At 43.7% G+C, this 19,226-nt stretch overlaps 1 protein-coding gene across 1 annotated transcript in view; it reads right to left on the bottom strand.

The window, feature by feature from the left end:
* LOC109913361 (ectonucleoside triphosphate diphosphohydrolase 8-like) overlaps positions 1-19,226 on the bottom strand; it is a 123,789-nt gene that overhangs the window by 42,340 nt on the left and 62,223 nt on the right. Inside the window, exon 5 of the mRNA XM_048613807.1 lies at positions 629-788. Within this exon, the coding sequence (XP_048469764.1) occupies positions 629-788 (160 nt within the window). The remainder of the gene's footprint in view (positions 1-628; positions 789-19,226) is intronic.

The following is a 19,226-nucleotide window of genomic DNA, read 5'->3' as shown; positions in this document are numbered from 1 at the left end:
AGATAGGAAGGAATCGTTTCTCCATTGTGGAGGAATCAATGACCCAGGGCATATTTTTAATGTTGGGGGAGGAGGTTTAGAAGAGATGTGATGAAAATTTTTTTCACTCAAAGAATGGTGGGAACCTGGAAAGAGTGGTAGAGGTAGAAACCCTCATAACATTTAAGAAGTATACAGATGTGCATTTGCAATGCCATGGCATACAAGGCTATGGAATCTGTAGACCAGAACCAGGAGCATAGCCTGTGCAAATGGAACCTTTGCCCCAGAACCAGGATTACAGCCTGTCCTTATGGCAACTAACTATGGACCAGGATCCTATGCCTATATACAACCTATACCCCAGATTTAGCATTATGACTGGTGCTGGTGCTGGTGGAACCTGAAGCTCAGCACTAAGATGATAATCTGTATAATAGGAACCTATAGCCCTGGACCAGGATCATAGTCATTACTTCAGTGCAATTGTGAGATTTGGCATCACTGGAAAATGGGATTAGAATAGTTATGCGGCTGTTTTTGACTGGCACAGAGTCCGGCTGGCTCTATGCTGTAGAGCTCTGTGTCTCAGTCATCCCTGTTCTGTGAGCTTATATCATACATATGCATCACGTATCCAGTTTCCCACCTGGAGGAAGGACCTCAGAAGATAGTTCACAGTGATCCACCCAAAGGCTCCCTCCTGTGCTCCTGTGAGAATCCAAGCCTCATGAAAACGAAAAGGATAGGATTGAATAGTTTTCTGAACTACATCAAGAATCATCTGGGACTGTGATTGGTTTTGCAATCTGCGAAACAAGACCAGATAAAATTCTTAAGTCATTCTCGCACCATTTTACAGCAATCAGAAACTTCTCACGCCACTATTTCTTCTTGCCCTAGATGTTGAGGCTGTGTTGTAGAGAACATGTTAAGGTTGTAATCACAGAACTTATATCCTAGTGCCAAGATGAGATCGTGTGTCTATGGATCCTTTAGTCCTGGACATGGATGACAATCTGTGTCTGTGGAACCTGTTGCCCAGAACTATGATCATAGCCTATAACCCATATCCCAGATTCAGGCAGGTTGCATGCACTTGTGAATACTTTTGCTCCAAAACAGGATTATAGCCTGTGCCTATAGAACCTTTGGAATGAACTGCCAGAGGAATTGGTAGATGCAGGTACAATTACAAAGCTTAAAGGACATTTGGATAAGTAGATGAATAGGAAAGGTTTGGAGCAATATGGGCCCAAATGCAGGCAGGTGAGATTAGTTTAGTTTGGGAGCATGGGTCAGTGTGGACTATTTGGACTGAAGGGTCTGTTTCTATGCTGTACGATTCTATGACTCTCTGACCAGTATCGCAGGACAAGGATTATCATTGGTACTAGTGGAACCTATAGCCAATGACCAGGCTGATAGCCTGCGACTATGAAACCCATAACCCAGGACCAGGATTATAGCCTGTAGCTATGGGAATCTGTAGACCAGGACCAGGAGCATAGCCTGTGCAAATGGAGTCTTTGCCCCAGAACCAGGATTGCAGCCTGTCCCTATGGCCACTAACCGTGGACTGGGATCATAGCCTATGCCTATATACAACCTATATCCCAGGACCAGCATTGTGACTGGTGCTGGTGGAACCTGAAGCTCAGCACTACAGTGATAATCTGTACAATAGGAACCTATAGCCCAGGTCCAGGATCATAGTCATTATCTCAGTGCAATCATGGGATTTGGGCATCGCTGGTTGAGCCAGAATTTACTAGCAGTTCCTATGTGCCCTTGAGAAGGTGGTGGTGAGATGCCCCCATGAACTGCTGCAGTTCATATGATATTGGATCTTGATGATAATTATCGTGGTCCTGCAATACTGGTCTGACCAACTTGACTGAATTTTTTTGAAGAGGTATATAGATGAGTGTAATACTTTTATTGTACTCTTCAGCAAGGCTTTTGATAAGGTTCTGCATGGGAGACTGATAGAAAAAGTAAGAATCCATGGGATTCAGGGAAATTTTGGCAAATTAGATCCACAATTCACTGAGTGAAAGGAATTAGAGGGTGATGATTGAGGGATGTTTTTCTGGCTGGAAGCCTGTGTCCAATGGGATCCCACAGGGGTCAGTACCAGGGCCCTTGCTGTTTGAGATTTACATAAATGATTTAGACGTTAATGTAGGAGGGTTCATCAATAAGTTCACAGATGATACAAAATTTGGTGGGATGGTAAATAGTGAGGAGGATAACATTAGATTATAGGAGGAAATAGATTGTCTGGTGAGATGGGCTGATCAGTGGCAAATAGAATGCAATCCAGATAAATATGAGGTGATGCCCTTGGGCAGACAAACAATGCAAGGAATAAATGATGAATGGTGAACCTTGGGGAGCACTGAGGATCAGAGGTACCTTGGTATGCATGTGACTGATCCCTTGAGATGTCAGAACAAGGTAAATAAAGTTTGTGGTTGTAGACTTGCTCGCCAAGCCAGTGTGTTTGATTGCAGACATTTCGTCACCCTGCTAGGTAACATCGTCAGTGCGCCTCCAGTGAAGCGTTGGTGTTCTGTCCCACTTGTTATTTATATGCCTCGGTTTGCTGGGGTGGTTGGCATCACTTCCGGTTCTGTTTTTCAGTGGTTTGTATATCGGGTACAGTTCAATGTGTAAGCCATAAGACCATAAAACATAGGAGCAGAAATTAGGCCATTCAGCCCATCGAGTCTGCTCCACCATTCAATCATGACTGATAAGTTTCTCAACCTCATTCTCTTGCTATCTCCTCATAACCCTTGATCCCCTTGACAATCAAGAACCTATCTAACTCTGTCTTAAATATACTCAATGACCTGGCCTCCACAGCCTTCTGGGGCAGTGAGTTCCATAGATTCACCACTCTCTGGCTGAAGAAGTTTCGTATTATCTTTGTTCTGAAAGGTCTTCCCTTTACTCTAAGACTGTGCCCTCAGGTCCTAGTCTCTCCTACTAATGAAAATATCTTCCCAACAACCACTGTATCCAGGCCATTCAGTATTCTGTAAGTTTCAATTAGATCTCCTCTCATCTTTCTAAACTCCATCAAGCATAGACCCGGAGTCCTCAAACATTCCTCATATGTTAAACTTTTCATTCCTGGAACCATTCTTGTGAATCTCCTCTGAACCCACTCCAGGGCCAATACATCCTTCCCGAGATATGGGGCCCAAAACTGCGCACAATACTCCAAATGTGGACTGACCAGAGCCTTAAAGAGCCCCAGAAGTACATCCTTGCTTTTATATTCAAGTCCTTTCAAAATAAATGCCAACATTGCATTTGCCTTCCTAAATACTGACTCAACCTGCAAGCTTACCTTGAAAGAATCCTGGATGAGGACTCCCAAGTCTCTTTGCACTTCAGCTTTCTGAATTTTCTCCCCATTTAGAAAATAGTCCATGCCTCTATTCTTCTTACCACAGTGCATAACCTCACACTTTCCCACATTGTACTCCATCTGCTAATTCTGCGCTCACTCTCCTAACCTGTCCAAATCCTTCCGCAGCTTCCTCCATCCTCAACACTACTGTCCCTCTACGTATCTTTGTATTATCTGCAAACGTAGTCAGACTGCCCGCAGTTCCCTCATCTAGGTCATTAATGTATAAAATGAAAAGTTGTGATCCCAGCACTGACTGTTGCGGAACACCACTTGTCACTGGCTGCCATCCTAAGAAGGACACGTTTAACCCCACTCTCTGTTTTCTGCCAGACAGCCAATCTTCTATCCATGCTAGCACCGTGCCTCTAACACCATGGGCCCGTATCGTACTCAGGAGCCTCCTGTACGGCACCTTGTCAAAGGCATTCTTGAAGTCCAAGTAGATAACATCCATTGGCTCTCCTTGGTCTAACCTGCTTGTTACTTCCTCAAATAATTCTAGCAGATTCGTCAGGCAAGACCTCCCCTTGATGAAGCCGTGCTGACTTTGCCCTACTTTACCATGCACTTCCAAGTATTCAGAAATCTCCTCCTTCACAATGGAATCTAAAATCTTACCCATGACTGAGGTTAGGCTAATTGGCCTGTAATTTTCCATCTTTTGCCTTACTCCTTTTTTAAACAGGGGTGTCATGTTAGCAATTTTCCAGTCCTCTGGGACCCTTGCTGACTCTAGCGATTCCTGAAAGATCACCGCTATCTCTTCAGCTTTCTCCTTAAGAACTCTGGGGTGTAGTCCATCTGGTGCTAGCGATTTATCCACCTTCAGGCCATTCAGTTTTTCTAGCACCTTCTCCTTGGTGATGGCCACCACACACAGCTCTGCCCCCTTACTTTCTCTTGAATTTTTGGGAGATTATTCATGTCTTCCGCTGTGAAGACTGATGCAAAGTAATTATTCAGTTCCTCAGCCATTTCCTTGTTCCCTACTATTATCTCTCCACCATCATTTTCCAGCAGTCCAATGTCCACTTTTGCCTCTCTTTTGCCCTTTCTATATCTAAAGACACTCCTACAGTCTTCCTTTATATTACTGGCTAGCTTACCTTCATATTTAATCTTCTCTGTCCTTATTTCTTTTTTTTTGTGCCCTCTATTGGTTTTTGTAAGCTTCCCAATCCTTTGGCTTCCCACAGCTCTTCACCACATTATATGATTTCTCTTTTGCTTTTATGCTGTCCCTGACTTCCCTCGTCAGCCATGGTTGTCTCATCCTTCCTTTGGTATGCTTCTTTTTCCTAGGGATGAAGTTTTGCTGTGTCTCCTGAATTACTCCCAGAAACTTCTGCCAATGCTGTTCCACTGTCTTTCCTGCCCAGCTCCTCCCTCATGCCTCTGTAGTTGCCTTTATTCAGCTGTAATACCATTACCTCTGATTCTATCTTCTCCCTCTCAAACTTCAGAGTAAATTCAATCGTATGATGATCACTGCCCTGGAAGTGTTCCTTCACCTTAAGCTCCCTTATCGAGTCTGTCTCATTGTACATCATTAAATCCAGTGTTGCCTGTTCCCTAGTGGGTTTCATGACAAGCTGCTCCAAAAAGCCATCTCGTAGACATTCCACAAATTCCTTTTCTTGCAATCCACTACCAACCTGATTATCCCAGTCCACCTGCATATTGCAATCTCCCATGATCACTGTGACTTTGCTTTTCTTACACACCTTTTTTAGCTCCTGGTGTATCTTGCGCCCCAGTTCCTGACTACTGTTTGGACATCTGTACTTAACTCCAACTCTGGTTTTTTTACCTTTGGCAGTTCCTCAATTCTAGCCACACAGATTGTACACCATCTGACCCTAAAGTAGGGTCAGATGGTGTACAATCTGCTTGGCTATTGATTTAATATATTACTATTAATATTACTATTGAGTTAATTTCATTTCTTACTAATAAGGCAACCCCAAATCCTTTGCCCGCCTATCTATCTTTTCGATAGGATGTATATCCTTGGATATTCGGCTCCCGATCATGATCCCCTAGCAGCCATGTTTTCGTGATGCCCACCACATCATATCTGCCAATTCGATTTGCACCACAAGCTCATTTACCTTATTCCTTATACTGCATGCATTCAGATATAACACCTTCAAACACTCTGTCCTATTTATGTCTGTGCTGGGAGTTTAATAACCTCTCCTGAGTTCTCCTTTCCTGTCATTTATTTCATATTTTTCTACACAGTTGAATCCCCCCTAAAAATGTTAACCCACTGCTTTGTTTCCTACTGGGGTAAGTTTTACCCTTCCCTTGCTACCCTTTTCCTAGTTTAAAGTCCTGTTGACCAGCTTATTTACCCTTTTCGCTAGAACATTGGTCCCAGTTCGATTCAGGTGGAGACCGTCCCAACGGTACAGATCCCCCCTATTCCAATACTGATACCAGTGCCCCATTAAAAGGAACTCCTCTTTCCCGCGCCACTGTTTTAGCCTTGTGTTTACTTTCCTTATTCATGAGTCCCAATGCCAATTTGCACGTGGCTCGGGCAGTAATCTGGAGATTATAACCCTTGAGGACCTGTTCTTTAATTTGGTTCCTACCTCCTGATAATCCCTCTTTCTTCATCTTGCCTATGTTGATAGTTCCGACATGGACCACAGCAACTGCATCCTCCCCCTCCTGCTTCAATATCCTTTCAAGCCAGTTAGAGATATCCTTCACCCTGGCACCGGGCAGGCAACACACCATGCCGGACTCTCGATCCTGCTTACAAAGGATACTATCTATTCCCCTGATTATAGAATCCCCTACAACTACCACTTGTCTTTTTGCTCTCCACAGTGCAGTGGTCAGTTGGCTCGTCCTCCCTACAGCCCTTTTCCTCATCCACACAAGGAACAAGTACCTCGTACTTGTTGGACAAGATCAAGAGCTGAGGTTCCTCTGTTCCTGACTGCAGGATCCCTCTACCTGCCTTGCTTACAGTCACACCTTCTGCTCCTGGCCACTGAACAAATTTGAAGTACTTAATCTACCAGATTTCACTGCCTCCTGAAACACAGCGTCCAGGTACTTCTCTCCCCCCAACCCCTGGATATGTTGCAGTGTCTGAAGCTCCGATTCCAGCTCATCCACTCTGAGCCGAAGTTCCTCAAGCAACCAACACTTGCTGCAGATGTGGTCACTGCCATTCTCAATGGGATCAGCCAGATCCCACATCATACAACATCACCTGACCAGCCATCTCTACTTAGTTAATTACTTAGTTAATTTACATATTTTTTAAAATAATGACTTAATTAAAGTTATTGATATATCTTTGCTGTGCTCTTTTTCAAATTTAGTGCAGATGTGTTTGTTCATGGAGTTCCGATTGGAATGCCAGGTCTCCAGGAAATCTCTGGTGTGTCTCTGTTTGGCCTCTATTAGGGACGTGTTGTCCCAGTTGAATTCGTGTCCTTTTTTGTCCGTGTATTGAGAACAGTGAGAACTGTTCGTGTCTCTTGGTGGCTAGTTGGTGTTCGTGTAGCCTTATTATCAGTTTTCTTCCAGTTTGACCTATGTAATGTTTCTCACAGTCCTTGCATGGTATTTTGGACATTACGTTACTTTTATTGGTTGTAGGTATGGGATCCTTTATGTTCATCAGTAGCTGTTGCAGGTTTGTTGGTTTGTGGGCTACCCTGATACCTAGGGGTCTGGGTAGTCTTATGGTCATCTCTCATATGTCTCTGATGTATGGTAGCGTGACTGGTGTGTCTAGCCGTGTTATGACTTCTTGTTGTGGCCTGTCATGGAGGTAATGGTGGATTGTGCTTTTTGGTAGTCTGTCTGAGCTGTGTAGTTTCTTCAGGGTTGCTGGAATCTGGTTCTCTAACTGTGCTGTTGGGTCTATCGCCATCTGTTGGTAGGTGTCGGTATCTGCTGGTAGCTCATTAGCTTTCTCAATGTATTGGGCTCTTTTAAGAATTGCTGTCATGCGTTCTTTGTCCGCTGGTAAGATTACGATGTTTCTGCCTTTCTTGAGTCTTTCCAGGCCTTTCTTCTCTTTCGAGTTGACTGTGTTCCACTCACGTTTTCTGCTCGGTGCTGGGACTATCGTCTGTCTGATGGTCTGTTGTATTTCCTCTGTGTGTCCGTTGCTCTATAGTGTTGATTCCAGTGCAGCCAGAGAGTCAGTTTTTTCGGAGTCTCTGTAGTTACAATTCAGTCCGCGTACTAGAACGGTCTTCTCAGTGTCCGTAAGTGGTTGGTCTGAGATGTTCTTGATCAATGTTTCTGTGTTGTCTGTGTCATTGCTGTGGGTAAGTTTGGATAGTTTTTCTTGTAGGGCTATTCTTTTCTTTGTTCTGATCTTTTGTTGTTGTGGTATGGTGATGACTTGTTCCGGTGTGGTTGTCCATTCTTGGTTGGTTGCGTTGGACTACGAAGATTTTTGGTGCGCAACTTCCCGCTCATAGCCCACAAACCAACTGCCACCCTGCGACAGCTACTGATGAACGTAAAAGGATCCCATACCCACAACCAATAAAACCAACATAATATACAAATTACTAGGCAAGGACTGTGAGAAACATTACTTAGACCAAACTGGAAGAAAACTGACAATAAGAATACACGAACATCAAATAGCCACCAAGAGACACGACCAGTTCTCACTGGTCTCAATACACACAGATAAAGAAAGACATGAATTCAACTGGGATAGCATGAGCCAAACAGAGACTTGTCAGGGACTTTCTGGAGCCTGGCATTCCAACTTCAACTCCATCACCAAACACATTGAACTGGACCCGATATACAAACCACTGAAAATCAGAACCGGAAGTAATGCCAACCACCCCAGCAAACTGAGACATATAAATAACAAACAGGACAGAACACCAACACTTCACCGGAGGTGCACTGACGGTGTTACCTAACAGGGTGATGAAACATCTGTAAACAAGCATACTGGCTCGGCGAGCAAGTCTACAGGCTCATCCACAACCTGAGCTACAAATCTTCTCGAAAATCTTGAGGTAGATAAAGTGGTTAAGAAGGAATAAGGTATACTTACCTTTAATAGTTGAGGCATAAAGTTTAAGAGCAGTGAGATTATGCTGAAACTGTATGAAATGTCGGTTAGGCCAAAGCTAGAGTATTCTGTGCATTCTAGAATCTACATTATGGGAGTGATGTGATAGCAATGCGACGTGCAGACAAGATTTACTAGGATAAAAACCAAAAGAACTGTGAATGCTGTAAATCAGGAATAAAAACAGAAGTTGCTGGAAAAGCTCAGCAGGGTCTGGCAGCATATGTGAAGAAAAAATCAGAGTTAACATTTCGGATCCGGTGACCTTCCTCAGAACTGATGGTAGCTGGGAAAATGTCAGCTGGGAAAATGTAGGAAATAGGGAGGGGGATGGAGTAGGGAGTAAATGATAGGATAGAGCCAGAAGAGAGAGTTCTACTATTTTATGTTCTCTAACCCTGGTCCAGGGCTTTAGGTTTCATCAGCACCAAAGATAATCCTAATCCTGGGATATTGCTTCCATAGGTACAGTCTATAATCCTGATCCTGGACTACAGATTTTATAGGGACAGGCTGTAATCCTGCTTTGGGTACACAGGGTGCGTAGACACATGTTGTCTTCCTGGTCCTGGAGCACAGGTTCCAAAGCACAGGCTTCTAATGCTCGTCCTGGTGTACAGGTTCTGTAGGCATAGGGTCTGATCCTAGTTCTGGGCTATGTGTTGTCTCAGCACCAATGATAATCCTAGGCCTGGGATGTGGGTTTCATATGTATCGGCTTGTCCTGTGGTATCTGTTCCATAGGGACATTCTATAATCCTGGTCCTACACGTAGGTTGTATATAAACAGACTATAATCTTGGATCTTGGGTTCAGTTTCTATTGAATTAGAAAATAAACTTGGTCTGTGATTACAGTACCACCAGCACCAATGATAATCCTGGTCCTGGGATACCTTTACTATAGACACAGGCTATAATCCTTGTCTTGGGTTTACAGGTTGCATATGAGTGAGCTATAATCCTCATCCTGAGATACGAATTCCGTATGCATGGGTTAGAATCCTGATCCTGAGTTACAATGTCTTCTTCTTGTACTCTGATTCATAAAACTGAGGACACTATGCATTATTAACTGCCCTGTCTATTTGTTCTGCTACCTTCAGTGGTCTGTGTTCATATCCAACCAGGTCACTCTGCTCTTGCACCCCCTTTAGAATTATACCCCAACTATTGTATTGTCTTTCAATGTTCTTCCAACCATCACCTCACACTTCTCTGCATCTGGCACCTATTTGACCACTCCATTAACTTACTGTCCTCCTCATAGTTTATAATTCTTCCAATTTTCATGTCATCTGCAAACATTGAAATTATCCCCTGCACTCCAAGCCTCAGGTCATTTAATTTACATCAGGAAAAGCAAGGGTCCTAAAACCAACCTGTGGGGAACTCTCCTATAAAGCTTCCTCAAGACTGAAAAATATCCATTGACCATTTACTCTCTGTTTCCTATAACTCAATCAATTTTGTATCCGCAGTGCTGCAGTCCTGCAGTACCTTTTATTCAATGATCTATAACTTCATAATTGTAACTTATGAAACCTGTACCCAGAATCAGGATGATAGCCAGTGTCTATAGAATCTGCCTTGTCTGCACTGGAGTGCTGCTTGTTGCATTGGGATGTAACTGGAATTTGGTGAATGAGGAAGTTAGGTGAAAGAGGGAGGAGGTCATCAGTCTTTCCTATGCAGAGTACTTCTGCTCTTTCATATAAAAGTAAGCTCTGAGGCAATTTGGGGCATAAGATAAAATGGTGACTTTAAGGAACCCTTTACAGTACAGAGCCCTGAAGGTCAAAGAGAAAATGAAAAGGAGCAGCTGAGTAACGCAGCAGGAAAACTTTAACATTTGCATATGGAACCTGTAACCCTGGAGCAGGATTATCATTGGTACAGATGGAACATAAACGTGCATCTGTTCCAGTTCCTTATGAACTGCAATCAAACTCAGGCCTTATAACTCACAGTGAATGGTCCTCTAGGTTGGCCTGGTCATGAGTAAATTCATTAATCATTCTTATTTTCTGTGACAGAGGCAATAAGCACTTCAATATCAGTTTGAGATTTATGAGTAATTTTGGGATGCAGAAGGATCTGATTTGAGTTTGTTATGAGGTTCAGTTAATTGACCAGTGAAGATATTCGTACTGACTGGGACCATTCAAAAATCACTGGGCATCAGCAAGACTTTATTCATCCCTCTTAATATGATGCACAACCACATGTACAATCTCGAGCTTTCCCTTTAGCAGCACCTATTCACTCTATCTCAAAAGCTGCTGTCCTCAGTAGTTTCATTTCATCCCATGAACCATCCAATGCTTTTGCAAAAGTTTTGGCTCCTTCTTTCAGGTGTTAAGAAGCATGTTCAACAACTTCACATAGGCCCTGATTGGCCTTTAACACTTGTCTTCGTCTTCAATTCTCTCCGAAAGCAGCTCCTCTTCTAAACTCACCCTTTTCCATGCATCCACAATATCCTGTGACCTCTGATGCAGAGTGATCTGTCCATAGCAAAGGACTTCATTCACCACCTTAATGAATTTCAAGGTTAGCATGAAGTTCTTCTTTCAGGAGCTCTACCTCTGTGCTCACTTAGTTGAGCAAGAGTTCTTCCCTCAACTTGTAAATCACAGGGCGGCTGAAAGCCATAACAGCAGAATTCTGGGAGACTTTGCACAGCAGGTCAGAGAGAACCTGGTGTCAGGGTGCAGTCAGACAGAGTGATACTGATAGGAGACTCAGTTGTGAGGGGGACAGGCAGGAGATGCTGTGGCCGCAGAAGAGACACCAAGATGTTGTGTTACCTCCCAGGTGTCAGGGTCAAGGAAATCTGAGTGGTTGCAGAACATTCTGAAGGGGGAGGGTGAACAGCCAGAGGTCATTGTGCACATTGGTACAAATGGCATAGGTAGACAAAGGGATGGGGTCCTGCCAGCCGAGTATAGTGAGTTAGGTAAGAAGTTAAAAAGCAGGACCTTAAGGGTAGTGATCTCCAGATCACTCCCAGTGCCATGTGCCAGTGAGGATAGAAATAGAAAGATAGGCCAAATGAATGCGTGGCTGAGGAGCTGGCGTAATGGGCAGGGTTTTCAGTTCTTGTTTCATTGGGATCTCTTCTGACGTAGAGGTGACCTGTACAAGAGGGATGGGTTGCACTTGAACCGGAGGGAGTTCAATTTCCTTGTGGGGAGATTTGCTAGTGTTACCCGGGATGGTTTAAACTAGTTTGGCGGGGGTTGGACTCTGAATAAGAGAGGGGCCATCAAGAAGTCAGGGAAAATACATTAACCATTGGGACCAAATTTACTATTCAGGATAGCCAGGGACACAGTAAAGGGAGGGAAAAGACTTCTGGTTTAAATTGCATTTATTTCAACGCATGACGCCTGATTGATAAGGCAGATGAGCTCAGAACATGGATTGGCTCTGAGGAATAGGATATTATAGCCATAACAGAAAGAGCGCTGAGAGAAGGGCAGGATTGGCAGCTCAATGTTCCAGGATACAAATGCTACAGGGGTGACAGAAGTACAAGTAAGTGAGGAGGGGGAGTTGCACTTTTAATAAGGGAGGACATAACAAGAGTGCTTAGAGAGGATACCCTTAAAGGGTCATCAAATGAAGCCATATGGTTAGAACTTAGAAACAAGAAGGGGATGGTCACTCTGTTGGGACTGTATTGTAGACCCCCAAATAGCCAGCGGATATTAGAGGAGCAGATGTGTAGAGAGATTGCAGATAGCTGTAGGAATAATAGAGTAGTATTGGTTGGAGAGTTTAATTTCCCCTGTACTGACTGGGCCACCCAGAGTGTAAAAGGCTCGGACTGGGTGGAATTTGTCAAATGTGTCCAAGAAAGTTTCCTAAATCAATATGTCGAGGGCCCTACTCGGGAAAGTGCAATACTGGATCTCCCTCTTCGGAAACGAGGTTGGGCAAGTGACTGAAGTGTCAGTCGGAGTGCACTTTGGGTCCAGTGACCATAACTCTCTCAGTTTTAACACAGTAATGGAAAAAGATAGGACAGGTCCACAGGTTAAGGTGCTAAACTGGAGCAGGGCCAATTTTGGGGCCATCAGGCAGGATCTAGCAGGGGTCAATTGGATGAGTCTGTTTGAAGGAAAAGGAATGACTGGCAAATGGGAGGGTTATAAAAGTGTGATGTCCAGAGTCTAGGGACAGTATGTCTCTGTTAGGGTGAAGGGAAAAACTAGCAGGTTTAGGGATTTCTGGCTGACGAGCGATGTTGAGTATCTGGTCAGGAAAAAGAAGAAGGCATACATTGGGTTTAAGCTATCAGGCTCAAGTGAATCAGTGTAGGAGCACACTTAAGAAGGAAATCAGAAGAGCAAAAAGAGGGTATGTGATGGATCTGGCAGATAAGATTAAAGATAATCCCAAGAGGTTCTGTAGCTAAAATAAGAGTAAACGGTGGCAAGGGAGAGAATAGGTTCCCTTAAAGATCAGTATGGCCGTCTATGTGTGGAGCCACAGGAGATGGGGAGGTTTTTAATGAATATTTCTCCTCAGTGTTTACTGAGGAGAGAATCATGGATGCTAAGGAAATAAGGGAAACAAGTGGGGATGTTTTGGACCGCATATGTATTACCAGAGAGAAGGTGTTTGCACTTGGATGTTGTGAGAGGCTAGGGAAGAAATTCAGAGGCCCTAGCAGTGATTTTTGCTTGAACTTTAGCCACTGGTGAAATTCCAGAAGACTGGAGGGTGGCTAATGTTGTTCCATTGTTTAAGAAAGGTCGCAAAGACAAGTCAGGGAACTACAGGCCAGTGAGCGTGACATCAGAGGTAGGCCTGTTATTGGAACATATACTGGCAAGATACTGAGGGACAGGATCAACCAACATTTGGATAGTCAAGGTCTGATTATGGATAGTCAGCATGGATTTGTGCATGCAAAGTTTTTCGAAGAGATAACCAGGAGGATAGATGAGGGTAGGATAGTGGATGTTGTCTATATGGACTTTAGTAAGGCCTTTGACAAGGTCCCACGTGGCAGACTAGTCATGAAAGCTAGGTTGCATGGGATCCAGGGAGAGGTAGCTAATTAGATTCAAAACTGGCTCGATGGTAGGAAGCAAAGGGCGATGGCTGAAGGTTGTTTCTCGGACTAGAGGCCTGTGACTGGGAGTGTGCCACGGGGGTCAGTGGTGGGACCTTTGTTATTTGTTATTTACATAAATGATCTGGATGTGATGTAAATGTACAAAGCATGATGAGTAAGTTTGCAGGTGACACAAAATTAGGAGGTATCAGTGATAGTGAGGAAAGGTAAAAATTACAGAGAGATCTTGATCAGATGGGGAAGTGGGCTGAGGATTGGCAAATGCAATTCAATACAGATAAGTGTGAGGTGTTGCACTTTGGAAAGTCAAGCCAAGGTAGGACTTATATAGCAAATGATAAGGTCCTGAGAAGTGTTGTGGAACAGAAGGACCTAGGAGTGCAAGTACAGAGGTTGTTGAAAGCGGCATCACAGGAAGAAGGCATTTAGCATGCTGGCCTTTATCGGTTGAGGCATTGAGCATAGGAGTTGGGACATTATGTTACACTTGTATAAGTCTTTGGTGAGGCCACATTTGGACTATTGTGCACAGTTTTGGTCACCTTTTGTAGGAAAGACATTGTTAAACTGGAAAGTGTGCAAATAAGATTTACAAGGATGTTGCCAGTACTAGTAGGCCTGAGTTATAGGGAGAGGTTGGCCACGATAGGACTTTATTCTTTGGAACATTGGAGAATGAGGAGTGACCTTATTGAGGTGTATAAAATCATGAGGGGCATAGATAGGATGAATGCATATAGTCTTTTTCCCAGGGATGGAGAATTGAAAACCAAAGGGCATAGATTTAAGGTGAGAGGGGAAAGATTTAAGAAGGACTTGAGGGGCAAACTCTTCACGCAGAGAGTGGTGCGTATATGAAATGGGTTGTCAGAGAAAGTGGTTGAGGCAAGTACAATAGCAATATTTAAAAAACATTTGGATAGGTACGTGGATATCCCAGACTTTGTTATCAACTCTGCTGTCAGGTCTCTTGTTATCTGTAAAACTGTCTTGCAAGGGCTGAGCATCAGTTCTCTGATGCTTCCTTCACCACCAAACATCAAGCTTGTTTACTACCACACTCACTGAGCTCATCTCTTCCAGGGTTTAGAGGGATATGGAGTGAATGTGGGCAATTGGAGCTTACTGAGTGGCCACCATGGTCAGCATGGACCAGTTTGGGCCAAAGGGCCTGTTTCCATGTGGTATTGCTCTATGACTCTATGACCAATGAACCTTTATACCCAGACACCCACTGTACTAATCTTGCCAATAGGTTTGATAACATAGCCTAGATTAGACCTGAAAGAACAGGGTACAGCTATGTAACCACTGCTGATTGTTGTAAATCCTATCTGGTTCACTAATGCCCTTTAGGGATGGAAATCAGCTCTCCATACTTGTTTTGATACACATATGACTCCAGATCCATAGTGATGTGGTTAACTCTTAATTGCCCTCTGAGATAGCCTAGAAAATCACTCAAGCAATTAGTTGTAGGCATCAAATGCCAGACCAGGTTGCAACCCCCTCATACTATAAACAAATATTTAGAAATCTCAACTGCCAATCTTGACTGTCAGCCATCTTAATTTCTCAGATCCCCTCACTCTGTCAAACCTGTCTCTCCCTGAATTGTGTTCTTCACTCTGTCAGGTCTATCCCAGACTTTGTTATCAACTCTGCTGTCAGGTCTCTTGTTATCTGTAAAACTGTCTTGCAAGGGCTGAGCATCAGTTCTCTGATGCTTCCTTCACCACCAAACATCAAGCTTGTTTACTACCACACTCACTGAGCTCATCTCTTCCAGTGATGATCTGCCTTCATCTTCCCATCTCAAAGTTCCTAGTCTTGAACAAAGAAGTAGGAGGTGATTCATTTTGGTCAGATTTACATGAAGTGACAATGGAAAAATGTCATGGATTCTGAAGGGGTTGCAGGAGCAGCTGGACCTGTGTGTATGTGAGGATAAGTCAGTGAAGGTGTCAAGACAGGTTAGAGAGCATTTTTATGGAACATGACCGTTGCAGGCTAGGCCAGCATTTATTGCCCAACCCTAATTGCCCCAAAGGAGGTAGTGGTGAGTTGCTTCCTAAATTGATAAAATCCTTAACTAATGCTTAAATATTGCTGATTGGAAGGGAGTTCATGGATTTTGACCTACCAAAAGTGAAGGAGTAGTGATAGATTTCTAAATGCTGATGTGTGTAACTTTGAGAATAACTTTTAGGTAATCATGTTCCCATGCTGCCCTTGTCCATCTAAGGGATAAAAGTTGTTTTGGCACATGCTGTATTGGTGAGTTGTTGCAGTACTTTATATAGGTGGTGGACATTGGTGATGGATGGAGTAAATATTTGTGGATGTAGCGCCTATCAAGCAGACTGCTTTTCCTCAGATAAAGTTGAGTTTCTTCTGTATTGTTGTAACTGTACTCCTCTAGACCATTGGAGAGCATATTTCTGACTTTTGCCTTGGGCGCAGGAATGGGTGAATTATGGGGTGAGTCATTACCAGACTCTGACCACCACTTGCAGCCATAGTATTTATATGACTAATTCAGCTCAGTTTCTGGTCAATGGTAATCCTCATGATATTAACGGTCAGGGATTCAGTGATGATAATACCAAATAACATAATGGGGAGTTGGTAAGAATTTTTCATGTTGGAGTTGGTCATTGTCTGACATTTGTGTGGCGTGAATGCAACATGTCACTTATCAGCCCAATCCTGGATATGGTTCAGCTCTTATTGTATAGGGACATAGTCTGCTTCAGTATCTGAGGAGTTGTGAGTGGTGCTGAACATTGTGCAATCATCACTGAACATCCCCACTTCTGACCTTATGATGGCAGGGAAGATCATTTATGAATCTGCTGAAGAATTCCAATCGATCCGTAGCAGCTTCTTCAGTGACATTATGGAGCTGAGATGATTTTTTAAAAATTTGCTCATGGAAGGTGGGCATTGCTAGATGGCCAGAATTTTTATTGCCTGTCACTAGTTGCCCTTGAGAAAGTGATGGCGAACTGCCTTCTTGAACCACTGCAGTCCACATGTTTTAGGTTGACCCACATTGCCTATAGGGAGGGAATTCCAAATTTTGACCCAGTGACAATGAAGGAATGACAATATATTTCCAAGTCAGAATGGGGAGTGGGTTTAAGGGCAACTTGCAGCTGTTGGTATTCCCATGTATCTGCTGCCCATGTCCTTCTAGATGTAAGTGGTCATGGGTTTGGAAGGTGCTGTCTAAGGAACCTTGGTGAATTTCTGCAATGCATCTTGTAGATAGTACACACTGCTATTCAGTTGATGATGGAGGAGTTGATGCTTGTTGAATGTGGTGCCAATCAAGCGGGTTGCTTTATCCTGGATGGTGCCAAGCTTTTTGAGTGTTGTTGGAGCTGCACAAATCCAAGCAAATGGGGAGTATTCCATCACAGTCCTGTCTCGTGCCTTGTAGATGGTGAACAGGCTTTGGGGAGTCAGGAGGTGAGTTACTTGCCACAGTATTCCCAGCATCTGACCTGCTCTTGCAGCCACTGTGTGAGTTTCTGGTCAACAGTCACTCCAAGAATGTTGATAGTGGTGTTTCAGTCATGGTAATTCAAGGGGCAGTGGTTAGATTGTTTCTTATTGGAGATAATTGTTGATTGGCATTTGTGTGGCATGAATGTTACTTGCCACCTGTCAGCTCAAACCTGGATATTGTCCAGATTTTGTTCCACATGAACATGGACTGCTTCAGTATCTGAGGAGTCGCAAATGGTGAGGAACATTGTGCAATCATCAGCAAACATTCCCACTTCTGACCTTATTATGGGGGGAAGGTCGCGATGAAACAGTTGAAACTGGTTGGGCCTAGGACATCACCCTGAGGAATTCCTGCAGAGTTGTCCTGAAGCTGAGATGACTGACTTCCAACAACCACAACTATCGTCCAATATGCCAGGTATGACTCCAACTAGCACAGAGTTTATCCCAAATACCCGTTGATTCCAGTTTTATGAGGGATCCTTGATGTCACACTCATTGAACGCAGCCTCAATGTCAAGGGCTGTCACTCTCATGTTTGACTAAAGGCTGTACTGAGGTCAAGAGCTGATTGATCCTTGTGGAACCCAAACTGGGCACCACTGAGCAGGTTATTTCTGAGCAGGTGCTGCTTGATAGCACTGTTGATGACACCTTCCATCACTTTACTGATGATTGAGAGTAGACTTTTGGGGTGTAAATTGGCTGAGTTGGGTTTGTCCTGCTAGTTGTGTACAGGACATACCTAGGCAATTTTCCACATTGTTGGGGAGATGCCAGTGTTACAACGAAACCCGAAGAGCTTAGCTAAGGGAGTGGCAAGTTCTGGAGGCTAGCAGCTATGTCCCTTTTATTTGCACCTTGTCAAATATTTTCTTAAAATGCAAACAGACAGCATCCATTAATTTTGATTAATCAATGTTCTCTGTAACTTTATTTAAAAATTCAATCAATTAGTCAATCATACCAGCCAATATAAATCTGTTTTAATTAACTCAAATCTCTGAATGTCTGTTGTTTTTTGTTCCCCTGCTTATGCAATCTAAAACCTTTCCTGTCCCCGATGTTAATCTGATTGGCTCTAGAACTGTCTTTTCTTGAATCATGGACCGAAATCTTTTGTTCTCCACAAACTATGCATTGGGACCCTGTGAAAGTCTTGATATCCTGAAATATGTGGGATTTGCCCAGCACGTTTAAACTTCCAATCAACATTTTTAGTGCTTCCCACGCTCCTGTGGAAATATCTCCAACTTGGGCTTAGAGAATTTGAATAGTTCCACGCTTACCTGGGCAATTAGTTTTTTTAATCATCCACGGGATGAGGGCATAGTTGGGCAGGCAGCATTTATTGCCCATCCCTAATTGCCCAGAGGGCAGTTAAGAGTCAACCATATTGCTGTGGGTATGGAGTCATATCTAGGCTAGACCAGGGAAGGATGGCAGTTTCCTTCCCTAAAGTCCTTTCCTAGACATTGGTGAATCGGTTGGGTTTTTCCTGACAATCAACAATGGATTCATGGTCATCATTAGACTCCTTAATTCCAAATATTTATTGAATTCAAATTCCAGCATCTGCTGTGGCAGGATTCAAACCTGGGTCCCCAGAACATTATCTGAGTCTCTGGGTTAACAGTCCAGCAATAATATCGCTAGGCCATTGCCTCCCCCTTATTACCCAAGGAACGTTAGACATCACAGAATCCCTACAGTGTGGAAACAGGCCATTCAGCCCGACTAGTGCACACCACCCCTCTGAAGAGCATCCCATCCAGACCCATGCCCATACCCCTGCATTTCCCATGTCTAACCCACCTAACCTAAGCATCCCTGGACACGATGGGCAATTTAGCATGGCCAATCCACCCATCCTACACATCTTTGGACTGTGGAAGGAAACCTGAGCACACGCAGGAAACCCACACAGACATGGGGAGAATGTGCAAACTCCACACAGACAGTTACCTGAGGGTGGAATTGAACCCAGGTCCCTGGCGCTGTGAGGCAGCAGTGCTAACCACTGAGCCACGATGCTACGCTGACATATCAAAACCATAGAACATAGAACATAGAACATAGAACATAGAACATAGAACATAGAACATAGAACATAGAACATAGAACATAGAACATAGAACA

This window comes from Rhincodon typus, chromosome 28 (genome assembly GCF_021869965.1).
Source record: "Rhincodon typus isolate 14 chromosome 28, sRhiTyp1.1, whole genome shotgun sequence".
In the NCBI taxonomy this organism is placed as follows: Eukaryota; Metazoa; Chordata; class Chondrichthyes; order Orectolobiformes; family Rhincodontidae; genus Rhincodon; species Rhincodon typus.
The sequence above is the reverse complement of the archived record's forward strand: the minus strand, read 5'-3'. Positions and strand labels throughout refer to the sequence as shown.